The 12,255-nt window shown below is 34.9% G+C and overlaps 2 protein-coding genes across 6 annotated transcripts; both read right to left on the bottom strand.

Moving 5' to 3' along the window:
- Positions 1 to 132: 132 nt before the first annotated feature.
- Positions 133 to 5,911, bottom strand: LOC117932900 (uncharacterized membrane protein YjcL). Of its 3 annotated transcripts, none has more exons than XM_034854207.1 (6): positions 5,499 to 5,910; positions 4,314 to 4,540; positions 3,687 to 3,797; positions 1,811 to 1,966; positions 1,217 to 1,452; positions 133 to 602 (listed from the first exon to the last, which is right to left on the bottom strand). In XM_034854207.1, exons 1-6 carry the CDS (start codon positions 5,789 to 5,791, stop codon positions 279 to 281), a joined length of 1,347 nt encoding a protein of 448 aa, XP_034710098.1. In that variant the 5' UTR covers positions 5,792 to 5,910; the 3' UTR covers positions 133 to 278. The 3 variants fall into 3 exon arrangements, with proteins under 3 accessions (XP_034710098.1, XP_034710097.1, XP_034710099.1); XM_034854206.1 differs by having other exon boundaries at positions 1,217 to 1,458; positions 5,499 to 5,909; XM_034854208.1 differs by lacking the exon at positions 1,811 to 1,966 and having other exon boundaries at positions 1,217 to 1,458; positions 5,499 to 5,911.
- A 720-nt stretch (positions 5,912 to 6,631) lies between these two features.
- LOC117932976 (probable RNA-binding protein 18) lies at positions 6,632 to 9,946 on the bottom strand. Of its 3 annotated transcripts, none has more exons than XM_034854315.1 (5): positions 9,779 to 9,946; positions 8,399 to 8,495; positions 7,401 to 7,474; positions 7,173 to 7,299; positions 6,632 to 7,084 (listed from the first exon to the last, which is right to left on the bottom strand). In XM_034854315.1, the coding sequence occupies exons 2-5, from the start codon at positions 8,453 to 8,455 to the stop codon at positions 6,776 to 6,778; spliced, it is 567 nt and encodes a 188-aa protein (XP_034710206.1). In that variant the 5' UTR covers positions 8,456 to 8,495; positions 9,779 to 9,946; the 3' UTR covers positions 6,632 to 6,775. The 3 variants fall into 3 exon arrangements, with proteins under 3 accessions (XP_034710206.1, XP_034710204.1, XP_034710207.1); XM_034854313.1 differs by having other exon boundaries at positions 9,618 to 9,945; XM_034854316.1 differs by lacking the exon at positions 9,779 to 9,946 and having other exon boundaries at positions 7,173 to 7,262; positions 8,399 to 8,416.
- Between the last annotated feature and the right edge of the window lie 2,309 nt (positions 9,947 to 12,255).

Genomic DNA, 12,255 nt, shown 5'->3' on the forward strand with positions numbered 1-12,255 from the left:
AAATTAAAGATATTTAATAAAATAATTTATCATAATTTAATATTTAATACATGATTTATGTTTCATAATATATATTTTATAGTTATTTTTACTTTTAATATGTTTGTTTAATAAGAAATACCAAATATTAAATTTTACCCAAACCCTCTGAGCAAAGGTATGGTAAGAAGCTTTTCTCTTCAAGGCCGGACTGTAGCTGTCCGGAAAGTTGCTCCCAACATGATGCTTCTATCATTGCATAAAATTAGACCAGTCCTGGTAGTAATGATAGTAAAGTTTTACATGAATTTAAGGACTGTTACTCCAAAGACGATGCCCAGAAAAGTTGCAATTGCGATACCGAATATGCCAGCAAGAATCCCAGGAACAACCAAGGAACTCCACCCTTTGGCTGTGGCCATTCCGCAGGCTGTTGTAGGGCCTCCAACATTGGCATTTGATGCTATCAGCAACAGCTTTAGATCAAAGCGGAATAGCTTTCCCAGTCCCAGGATCACAGCAAGATGGACCGCAATCTGGACCAGAGCAAACATGAAAATACTGGGAGCTGTGTTCATGACATTCCCTATGTTCCCGCTTGCTCCCACCACTGTAAAAAATACCTGTCACTCAAAAGCAAGTTGCAGAGACATGGAGTCAAGAACTAGGGCTTCTCTGTTTACTTGGCTATAGCAATAAACTCAGCTTCTAAAGCTCATCAATGGAGTGAATTATGATTTGAGAGTGTACTGAGATGGGTACAGAAAAACTTAGAAACTAGGAGCCTGTTTGGGAACCTTTTTGAAAACAGTTCTTAAGAAATACTCAAAAACTAAGGGCCTATTTGAAGATGCTTTAAAAAATAGTTTTTAAAAATAGTTCTATGATGTTTTTAAAAATAAAAGTCTGGTTCAGAACTTGGAGTGTTCTTAACCTGTTTTTTATATTTCCAATTTTATCTATAGTGTTTTATTTCCGATCATTTTAAACATGATTTTGGCTTGATTCTACAAAACATTTTCCTTTTTTTTTTGGGTGGGGGGGGGGGGATTTTCAGAATAGAAAACTGATTTTAAAAACAGTCCAAAGCAGGCTCTAATGCTTATTTGTTTGAGAAAGCAATAGAATGATTAAAATTTTCGGAGAAATACTAGTAGCAAGATCCCAAATTAAATAACATTTCAGAATGATGCACATTGACTGAACTGGGCATACTTCTCATAAGAAATTAACTCACCTGCATCAGAATCATTGCCATAGTCTCACCAGCAGGTGCAAGGAGACTAAACTGTTTTGGAAATGCAGTTGCTAAAATAACAACTATTGCTGTAATGGCTGGAAGACTACCTCCTTGAATTCCAAAATATTTTGTGAGGAAAATGCCAGCCTTGCAGATAGCAAAGGATACAGCAAGGGCGGTAGCAGTCAGTAGCACAGGAGGTTTGTTGCCAGGCTCGGGCTGCTCATTCATTCCTGTATCTGCCACAGTTGCATCTTTCATTAGAGGCAAAAATATCAGTTACACAACTAAATTCATCTGCTAAAGTGGTGTTTGATGTCTGGGAACTTTGTAAAAGAAGACGTATAATTAATATTTTTGCAAAAATACAGATAAACAGGAAAAATGAGCAAGTCATTAGTTTTTGTTTTAACATCAAAATAGAGTGCAATAAAAATGCAAAATGAAGTGTAACCAAGAAACTCCAAGGTTGGACCATAACTAATTCAGAGGGGGGAGTAGGCTAAAGTGAGCCAACAAATCATCCACCTTGACAAATGGTCGATTTAGTTTAGCATCAATGAAGGGGTGACTAGTTAAAGTACTACACACCATTTGCAGATGTTGAATCCTCAGGGGGTATTTTTGAAGCTAATGCAAACAATGTTGTAAAATAGACTGCGCAAATAACATTGTCCGCAGCTAGACCTGCAGCTAAAACTGATCGAGAAACACCAAGAGCTTCTGAAATGGCAACATAATTGACAGCTACACAAAATCAAGACAAGAATTTTATTAGTTAGACATATACAGTGAAAGTATATCATGTTGACTAAACACAAAATCCAAAATCAGAAAGTAGGAACACAAATAAGCAGGTTCTCAGGATTTTTTACTTCTAAAAGGTGGAAGATAGTCAGTCACCACTCCCTGTCTCTGCCAAGAGCGAAGCATCACAGTCCTCTAAATTGTTCCTTTAGCTGAGTTGATAGGATCACATCTTGGCCAAATGCCAATCCTCCTTGTTATAAAAATATAACTTATCTTAAGCAAGTCCACTATTCCTGACTCCTAGTCAGGAATAGAATAAGGACTTGACCGACTATGATTGGGCCCTGCAGTGGTAGAACCTGGTGAACCGGGCGTACCGTCAAATCAGTAGTTAGGGGAATGGGATTGCTGTTTTCGGCTTTGATCTCTTTTTAAAGAAAAATTCTTTAATATGAAAACCCTTATCTCCAGAGAGGAGTTAAAATTTTGTGTATTAGATTAATAAAAATCATTATAGCTCAACACAACACATGGAAATGTGATAGATTGAGGTGTCGATCTGGTCTTACAGGTAAAAACCTGAGCATGGTTAAGCCAGAATTAACTTGACTCCCCCATTCAAACCACTCTTTTTGGGCAGCTCTTTTCTCAAAAATTAAACTAAAAGAGTAAAAATGTAACCCAAATGAAAGCAAGAAAAAAAAACACAAATAAAAACTTCAAGAATTAAAAATAATTAAATAAAAAAAGGAGGCGAAAGAACAGATTAAAGAACATGAGCTCAGACAAAAGGTGAATACTGAATAACCTAATCAAGAATAGGCTTCCCAAAGAAGCAAACTTAAGTGCCAGGCCATGCTATTGCAAGGAAATTGGCATCTATATTGATCCATCCTGAGGCCCAAGTGAAAATGCAACACAAGACTGCTGAGAGCATGAGGGACAGTGGATGCCCACAAGAATGAGCAAAAACCTCCAAGGTTCTAAATCTACTCTAATGTCCCAAAAACAATCTCCCAATTTTCCATTCCAAGCCTCACAACACCCCTAGATCCCTGAGTTCCCAATTGAAAGCAAGAAGTCTAGCCTCACAAGATTATCACTTTCTAACTGATTTTAGTAGGTGAATCATATTCCTAATATGACCCATGAAAATGTTTCCAAAGCCCAGTTGACCAAGATTCTAGGGATACAGCAGTGAACATGCAATTTCAAGCTACCAGTGCCCTGGGTTTCAGTCTCCTCGCATAGCGGGCTTAACTGGGTAGGAAGCATGCTTCCACTTCATGGTATGATAGAGGGGGAATATCCTATAACCCCTTAGAAATTGAAGCCTGAGAAGATGAACTAATCATTCCATAATAGTCTCCTAAGCTTGTAAGATTACTAAAAATCTTTTTTTTTTTTTCCCACCAAAACAATATATCTTTGAAACAGATGCTACCTAAGACCACCAAAACCTAAAGAACACTCAAGTAATATGGAAGACTACCAAGGAGCAAGCCAATTGACCCTCACTGAACTAAATAATGTCGTCCAAATCGAACAACAGTTTATTCTATTAAGTATATCCGATCAAGATATAGTTTTAAGCACACAGGAAGTGTTGTGAAGGTCCAAATCAAACAACAGTTTATTCTATTAAGCATATCTGATCAAGATATGGTTTTAAGCACACAGGAAGTGTTTTGAATAGTGATGTTTCCTTGAAAATTACCTCCACCAATATGTCTACCCATGAGTGCAGCTGCTATCTTCCAACTGTCCTGACCAAGTGATCGCATTGGAACCATCAGAAATGCCACGACAGTCCCAATTGTTGTTGCAACTGTCATATAGCATCCAAAATTTAAAAATAAAAAGTCAAATAGAATCACTAGCAGACCCTGCAGAAAACCTAGGTTTACCAATGTCATCAAGAGCCATTCTGTCAAATCTAAAAAGATTTCACAATATATAATATGTAGGTGAGTTTTTCTTTAGATTGAAACTTGATTACTGTTCTTGACAATTTTTTTCTTCTCTTTTTATAGAACTTCATTTTGAATTTTAGTTGTAAAATTTCATAATGCAAGACAACCTTCACACTAAAGAATGAATGTTATTGCCTGTGTGATCCAGACTCAAAACATACTTGATACAACTAGAGCAATTTTTCCACTTCCCATAGAGGGAAGAAAAGCATTAATCACACTCCATGTTCAAGTTCTACCAGTAGATGAACAAATAAAAATCTCTTTGGCATGATCAAAGCACATGATATCATAGAATAAATAACTTTTTAAGAATTTTGAACAATATTAGAAGTGCAGAACAGAAATAATACAATATCAACACATATGACCTGATCCAATCAAAAAAGCCAAGAGCAGTGCCCCAGTAGATTGTATCACGCGACGCAAGTCTGCTCTAAACAACAGCAGTGGGACTGCCAGTGGCAACAGAAAATTCAACACAACCGAATATGCTGGCGCTTCGCAAGAAATAATCCCTAAATTACTAGCTGCAAGTCCAACCAAAGTACTCACTAAGGCACCACTCAGCGCACTCCCAATCTTCGTTTTTTCTGACCTTCAATCCCAAGAATTACTATATAAATAAAGGAAAAACCCATAATCCTCTTTTTGGTTTCTGAGTTGATACAGGAAACTGAAAGAAATTAAAATTTTCAATATCAAATTTTCATTATTTAGGATTTGATTCAACCAAAAATAATTCAGAAATTGAACCAAACTAACAGAAACACAATTAAGACTCAAATGTTTGACTTGCTTTCTTTTTCTGCCCTTTTCTCAGTAAACAAATGGAGGAAAATGCTCAGTTTGCTTGATGGATTAATGTACGAGAAGAAAATACTAAAAATTTGAATATTTGATTCTTCTAATCTTCTCCATTTCAGAACCAAGAAAACAAACCTCCACTCAACTTTGTCTAATACAATTATTAGTAAGGTAATTTTTCCATTTCTGGTCCATTTATTAGTCAATGAAAATAATAGTGGAAAACAAAACAAAAACTGTCATCTATTTCTATCCTTTTTGTTTCTTGAAAATTAAAACTCAACTCAACCCAACTCAACTAAGCCAAACAGTTGTATCACCGCTCAATTGGTTCAGTTATTTTTCTCAGGTCCTAAACAAAGCAAAATGTGAGTTTCGCAGTTCTGAATTCTTTCATTTTCCTATGTTTTCTCAACCAACAAATGGAGCTTCTCTTCCTCAGTTTAGCAAGAAACACACAGTCAATTGAGGGATACTACTCAGCTCGGGTCCTAAAATAAAAATCAAAATAAACAATAATTTCTTCTCCTCTTCTTCCATTTTCTCACCAACCAAAAGGAAGGTAATACTCTGTTTAGGTTCTGAGAAAACAAAAAACTCCACTCAACGGAGCCCAATACAATCATTCACCTCACTTGAGTTAAATTTCCAATTCTGGAAAACAATAAACACTTTTTTTTCTTCATTTCCTCGAAACTTTCTCAGCAACCAAACAGCGGAAAAGAAAGAGACAAAAAAAAGGAAAATACCAGATACCGAAAGCGCCGGTAGCGAAGAGAGCAGTCCAAGTGCCCCATTGATCTTGCGGAGAAATGATAGGGAAATTCAAACTGGATCTGACGGTCACGGATCTAATCGAATCAGAATTTTTAGGGAAAATCAGAGGCGAGAGCTGCGTTTGCTTCTTGCTACGCCACAGCGATGGATCTTCAACAGTAGAACAACAACTGCTCGTAGAGACGGTTGGGAAATTCTGGCGGGAACACGTAACCGGTCGTGGAATCGACGGCAGAGCGCGGAGAGTCAGAAACTTCGACGCCATTGACTGCGAGTTGCCGGCAGCAACCTCAGTTAGAGAGGGAAAGAATGCGCAGAAACTGACACTTCGATGGAGCTTTCCTCCACACTTCAGTTGACTTCACAGTAAATGAGCTGCCTCCATTTTCGGAATATTTATTTTTTATTTTTTGAAAAAAACTAAATAGGAACTATATATAATATTTTATTAAAAGAGAAATTATCATTTCCAATAAATCAATTTAATAACTTAAAGATTTTATAACTTAATTTAATTTAATAAGTAAATTAAATATATTTAAATAACTTAATCAATATTTTACAAACCAACATAATATCTTAAAAAGACTTTATAACTTAATTTAAGTTATTAAGTAAATTATATATATTTATATAAATTAATGGTATGATTTAAAATTAAAAACAATTTGTAAATAATAAATAAAATTAATTAATTTATTCTTAAATCCATATATTTATTTTACCTTTTTACTCTCATTTACATTAATTATTTCCATAATTTTTTTTCTACTTCATCATTTTCGTTTACTAAGCTTCTTTTACCCTAATTATAATTTATAAGAATAAATATATTAATTTGATAATTTAAAATATATTTTAAATTTATTTTATCATACAACCTTAATACTTAATATAAAAATTAAATAATAAATTTTAAATTAATAATTAAAATATAATTTAACTTAAAATTAATTTAAGTTATTTACTAATAAATATTAAGTTTTACCCAATAACCGAATTTTTCCTTTTTGTCTTTTTTGTTTAAAAAAAAAAAGAAAAAAAAGAAAAAAAAAAAAGAACAAGACCTGTAATAACGGCCTTAAAACGAACTCTAAAAGAAGAATGATGAACCACAGTCAAACTACGACACTTCTTATTATGTGTGATATACGTTCCTCAAAAGCCCGGGAAAAGTACCATTCCCATTTGTCTTGAAGAGATTTGGGACAACTCTCCCACTTGTATGGTTCTCTTTTCCTATTTCTGCTTATGATTCTCTGTTAGATGATCGGTCAAGACCATTGCTGCAAGAAACTTTATCAGCAACCTTCTGCCTCTTGGTGCCATTGCTCTCTTCCTCCATTTCCTTTAACTTGTTCTTTATTGCAGCTATTTTAGCACTCCGGCTCATTTGCCCTGAACTGCGGCCAGTGAGGCCTGATTTGTTTGATGTGCCAACCCTTTGGGGAGCAGCTTCTGCTGTTTCCATTAAGGATTTCTCATTAGCAAGACGAACAGTCAATGGTCGGCCACAGATCAATTTTCCATGCATCTTTTCCTTGGCCAGTTCAGCTTCCTGATTGTACACATTAATGGTGGAAATCAGGAATTGCTAAAAGAAAAGGAAAACAAAGAGAGAGGAAATATGTAACGATGTAACTTGCCTCTTTTGTGCTAAACTCAACAAAAGCGAAGCCACGGGGCTCCCCTCGCTTCGGCCCACGAGTATGCCACATGAAGTCCTCTCCTACAATCTTTCCAAATGGAGAAAACATCTTAATCAGAGCAACCCTGAAAGCAGAAATGAAAATTTCGTTCAAGCAGCAAACTGTAACTAGTTTTCACAAGCAGTGGAATGATAGAGAAGACAAACTTTTGAATATTTTGCTTACTCTGATACTCTCTTATCAAGATTACCAATGAAAAGCCTGCATTCACACTTCTTGTCGGTTAAACAATTAGGGTCCTGCACCCAAATTACAATTCTAATAAGTAATATGTAAAGAACCCACTGCTTCAATTATCGGCTTCCAAAAACTAGTTTCACACCTAAAGTGAAGTCAAGGATGCTCTTAAAATTTTTCTTTGGGCTCATGTAGTGTGTCAAAGTCTGAAACCTTAATACCTATATTTGATGTTTTAATCCATGAACTTCTATAAACATAAAGAACCCACTGCCAACAGGGCTGCATTATATTGCAAATAATGGTAACACCTAGGAGATTTATATTGCAAAAACTTTGAAATGATTAAGATTAATTTCACCATCATATTTTGCTTTTTAAATAATATTTTGAAGTGCCAAAGGGAGTTATTGAGTATCATATAGGTAAGAATAATTAAAACATGTTAACATTGGAGAAGAAAATCCCTTGATGCAGCACAGCTAAAACCTGCCACTAGTTTCACACTACCCTGCATAAATGGCCATCATGGAGTTTTAGGGTCCATGTTTTGAGTCTAATAACAGAGAACATCTTAAAATGAGATGTGATAAGGTGAGTGACTGGACACAAGCCACTCAAAGCAAACACAGCATTAAGAGCCTGTTTAACAATCATATTAAATGCTGCAAATACGAAATATTAGTGGTTTTGGGCGTTCAGGGCCAGTGATAATGCATGATAGGTTAGCACTCAAACAAATTTTGCTGAGAGAAAGTCCTGAAATTAGCAGTTGGGTTTTTTGCTTAAGCATATTTAGTAGATTAAAGTTTTTAAATCATTAAAATTACGATTCCCAAATTTTAGTCCTATAAGTGCTGCTGGGATGTATGTACATGTTTGTATAATTTCCAGTAAAAACCGTTGGAAATATGAACATGGGCAAAGCAGAGAATCCAAAATGAAAGATTTAACTGGTACAAGTATGCTTAGGGCATTAAAACTACCATGATACTGCAAAGGCAATCAATCTGGTGGCAATTGAAGTCCCGGACCACACACATAAAAAGTTCTGGGAGTTCAGAGGATTACAGCTGTATGCACCTGCATTTAAACAAGTTTTACAAGGAGAGTAAATGCTCTGATCCTTCAACAACAAATAAACATAGTAAAACAGTTCCTAAATTATTTTTCACCAGATTATTCCTTGCAATGAGGTCAAAGAAAACCAGCAAAGATATCATATAGTATGCTTAGAGATCTTTACAAAGTAGACTGGATAGATAGATAAGTACACAATGGGTATTTTTGGAGATGGAAGTTATAGGGCAGAAGGGAGTTCATCGATAAGCAGTTGCATTTTGCATAGAAAGATCAAGTTAGGAACAATATTTGTCAGAATGCACTGCATAAAAGACTTTGGTTTACGAGTTTCGGCTTCCTAAAGGTCCCCTTTCCCAATTTACATGCTATGAGTAACACCTAATATATTGTTTGTGTTGTATTATTATGCATTACAGATTTTTGATACGCTTCGATATAGTGCCCATTGCACTCTCTTATCCCCTTCCTAATCACTTCTCCTAAATCAAATTCCTCATCAGCTGATTCTTATTTGCCTCTCACTCTCCCTACTTTTCTGCACCAAAGCTATAACAACATTTATATATAACAGATGTTTCAGATGTGAACCAGTCCCATTAAGACTCCATTTGCTTAGTCATAAAATGTTTGAACAGCCTAAGAGATGCGAACCCTTTTAGGTCAGCATAAGGAGAAATAATTCAAAGTGGAAGAATTTGGAATCCAGGGCCCAAATCCTAATCCTTTATTGAGAATTTAACATGAGCGTTTCAGTTTCAGACCCGAAATCCAATCAGACCCCTGAATTTGTGACCAAAGCATATAAAAATTTGAAGTTTGAATGCTAAAATATGCTGATAAACAAGTTTCAGTTGCCCCAGCATTCCGAAAAATGTTATGCAAAATGAAGGATATAATCTATCTAGCATAATCGCAAACTATGACATTTTGAATGAATTAAGAAAACAAGATTCCCACTAAATAAAAACTTCAATCTTTGTTTTGCGGCTGGTAATATGTAGGCGAAGAAACTAAGAAGTTCAAAATTTTGATGTTGATTGACTCACTGCTGGATGCCTGATATAACATTAGGTTGAAATGAAAGAGCGCAGCACAACGTGCAAAATTAACAAAAAAATTTACCCAAATGCAAATTCTTTGATTTTGTCCAGTTTTCTCAGCAACCAAACGCAGGGTCTCAAGAAAATTATGAGTTCTGACGATAGAGAGAGGACAGGAAGGAGGGTAGATACCGGAGGGCTGCCGGAAATGATGGTCGTACCTGGAGAGCGCAAAAACCCTACCTCTGTTTTGCTCCTAATAGAGTGGATGCCTTTCTCGAGCAAATACTCTGTTTGGGAACTGAGAATCCGAAAGAAGAAGGGCGATTTTAGAATTTCACAAGTCGGGCTTCGGCTTCGACTTCGAGTGATATCTGATACACCCATCTCCCTCTACACCCGACATCCTTTTTTTATTGAAGACGAATTGCTTATAAAATATAGATAAGAGATGGTATTAATTTCCCAAAAAGGTTTTGAATTAAAAAAAAAAACATAAAAATCATATTATTAACTTTTTAAATTTTTTCATAGAATATATAAATATTTTCATTTTTATGATATCCTACATCAAATAGGTTCTTACACTATAACATAAGTATATGTCCTTTTTCGTGTTTTAAAATCGTGATGATATCTTTAGGTTCAAAACTGACAATATCTACATAATTGAGTATAAATCGTTATAAATTATATTAGAACTGATCATCGACCTCAATGAGTGATGTTTGTAATTTATTATATTACATAAGCATGAATCTCTCTTAACCTTGTAAATTAATTTTTAAGTCGTAAAAACTCATTTGAGTCCAAAGTGGACAATATGTACACGATTGAAACATTTACCCCTTATATACTATTGAAGGGTCATATCTTATCCTTATTTTCACTAATTTAATGTCCACCCACCAAATAGTTGAAATAAAATTTTTGTTTTCTTCCTCCATCTTGGATAGATGGATATTTCAATTATTGCATTCTATTCACTCTCATGCAAAACAGGCAAATACTTAACCTCTATCTCATCTCATAAAGGTACACATCAAAGCTAAGATGTTGCCAAAGTGTTAAAGTCAACGTCATGCATTAATAAGTCATTGGTTGGTCTTAACTATCTGTAAATAATTAGCTTAAGGCTAACACATGAGAAAAGTTAATTACAAAGAAAATTCTCTCTTATTCCTCTTTTCTCTCCATTATTTCTACAACCAAAATGCTAACTTCATCTTAAAGGGATCTACTAAACCATCATCGTTCTCACATTTTCCTTTATTTATAAAAAAACACTAGCAAGAAGCCCACAGTTTAGTGAAATTGTACTCACTGTTAAAAGTCACAAAGCTAAAGTTCTTAAGAAGTAGCCAAACCCCTTCACTTTGGCCTATAATATGAAAGTTGGCATAATGAAATTGTAAAAGTTACTCTAAATTAGGTTGACAAATATAAAGAGGTTTTCCTTACTAAGCTAGCCCATTGTTAGCAACAAGTTGTCATTTACTATAACAAAAAACTCAAAATTAGTTAGTTGAAGGTGCGAAACTTAATGCTTCGACATATTTGTCTAACACAGCTAGTTTTAAGGATGAAAAGTTTGGACCAAATTGGGGAAGTTCCTACAGAGTGACATACATCGGCAAATTAAGATCTATCATCTAAAGGATACGGATAGCTAAAGTATACCACGTCCTTGGAATGCTTATAATTTGTGGAAATATTATTTTTGGCCCTTAAACACTTATAGTCCACTTTTTGGCCGTTTGGAATTTTTGTCCATTAAAAAAAATGACTTATTTGCTTGTATAATGAATGATAGCAAGTAATAAAACAATGTAGCGAAAACTAAAATCTACCTAAACTTACTCTATCAACTTCTCCAACACAAAACATTTTATGCGTTCATTCAACAAAATTGTAATTAAGGCAATGGAAATAGGCAAGCAATACATGCACAAAATACGATCATTTGAATAAGTCGAACATTAAACAATAAAAAAAAGGTGTCCATTAAATGTCTAAAAGTACAAAGTAGTCGCATATGACCATCCCTCTTTATGTAATAGCATAATTGTATTACATTGTTTTTCAAAACAAATAGGAGAACCTCAACGCCCTATTATCACTAGGTTATAAACCTCCTCGTCTATCCAATGTTATAGAACAATATAAACATAAATAAAGCCCAAAATGTCTAAATTGGAAAAACCCCACAATACCATCCATAAGACTAGGATTTCCTTACCATCCAAGAATGTTAAGAACCTTAAGAAAGGGTGCGCCAATTTGGTCTATGGTCTTAAGGACAATAGGTTAATGATCAAATGCAAGAAACTTGCAAAAGGTAAGAAAACCTTATCCACTATTGAGTTGTGAGGGTCTTATAGTAGAACCATTGAGAATGGGAAGCTAAGATCTTTATCAAAAAAGACTAAGAAAACATCCTCGAACCACTGGGTAGTGGGGCAGTCACCTCTCCCATCTTTTGAAGATGACACAAAAGGAAGTTCTTTATTTGAAGTCTTCGATTTGTCCCCTTCATGTGCTTAGTACTTTGAATCCATACGAGCCTCATGAAGTTTAGATTGAACCATCTCTTCAAATGTCCACAAACTAATCCTAAAACGTGGAAAGAAAAAGTGACTTACCGAGAGTAAAGTTATGCTTGGTACCGAGAAAATTAAGGAAAAATATATGGGAAAGGGAATAGAGAGGGAAAGTAAAAG

Source organism: Vitis riparia, chromosome 16 (assembly GCF_004353265.1).
Source record: "Vitis riparia cultivar Riparia Gloire de Montpellier isolate 1030 chromosome 16, EGFV_Vit.rip_1.0, whole genome shotgun sequence".
NCBI lineage: Eukaryota > Viridiplantae > Streptophyta > Magnoliopsida > Vitales > Vitaceae > Vitis > Vitis riparia.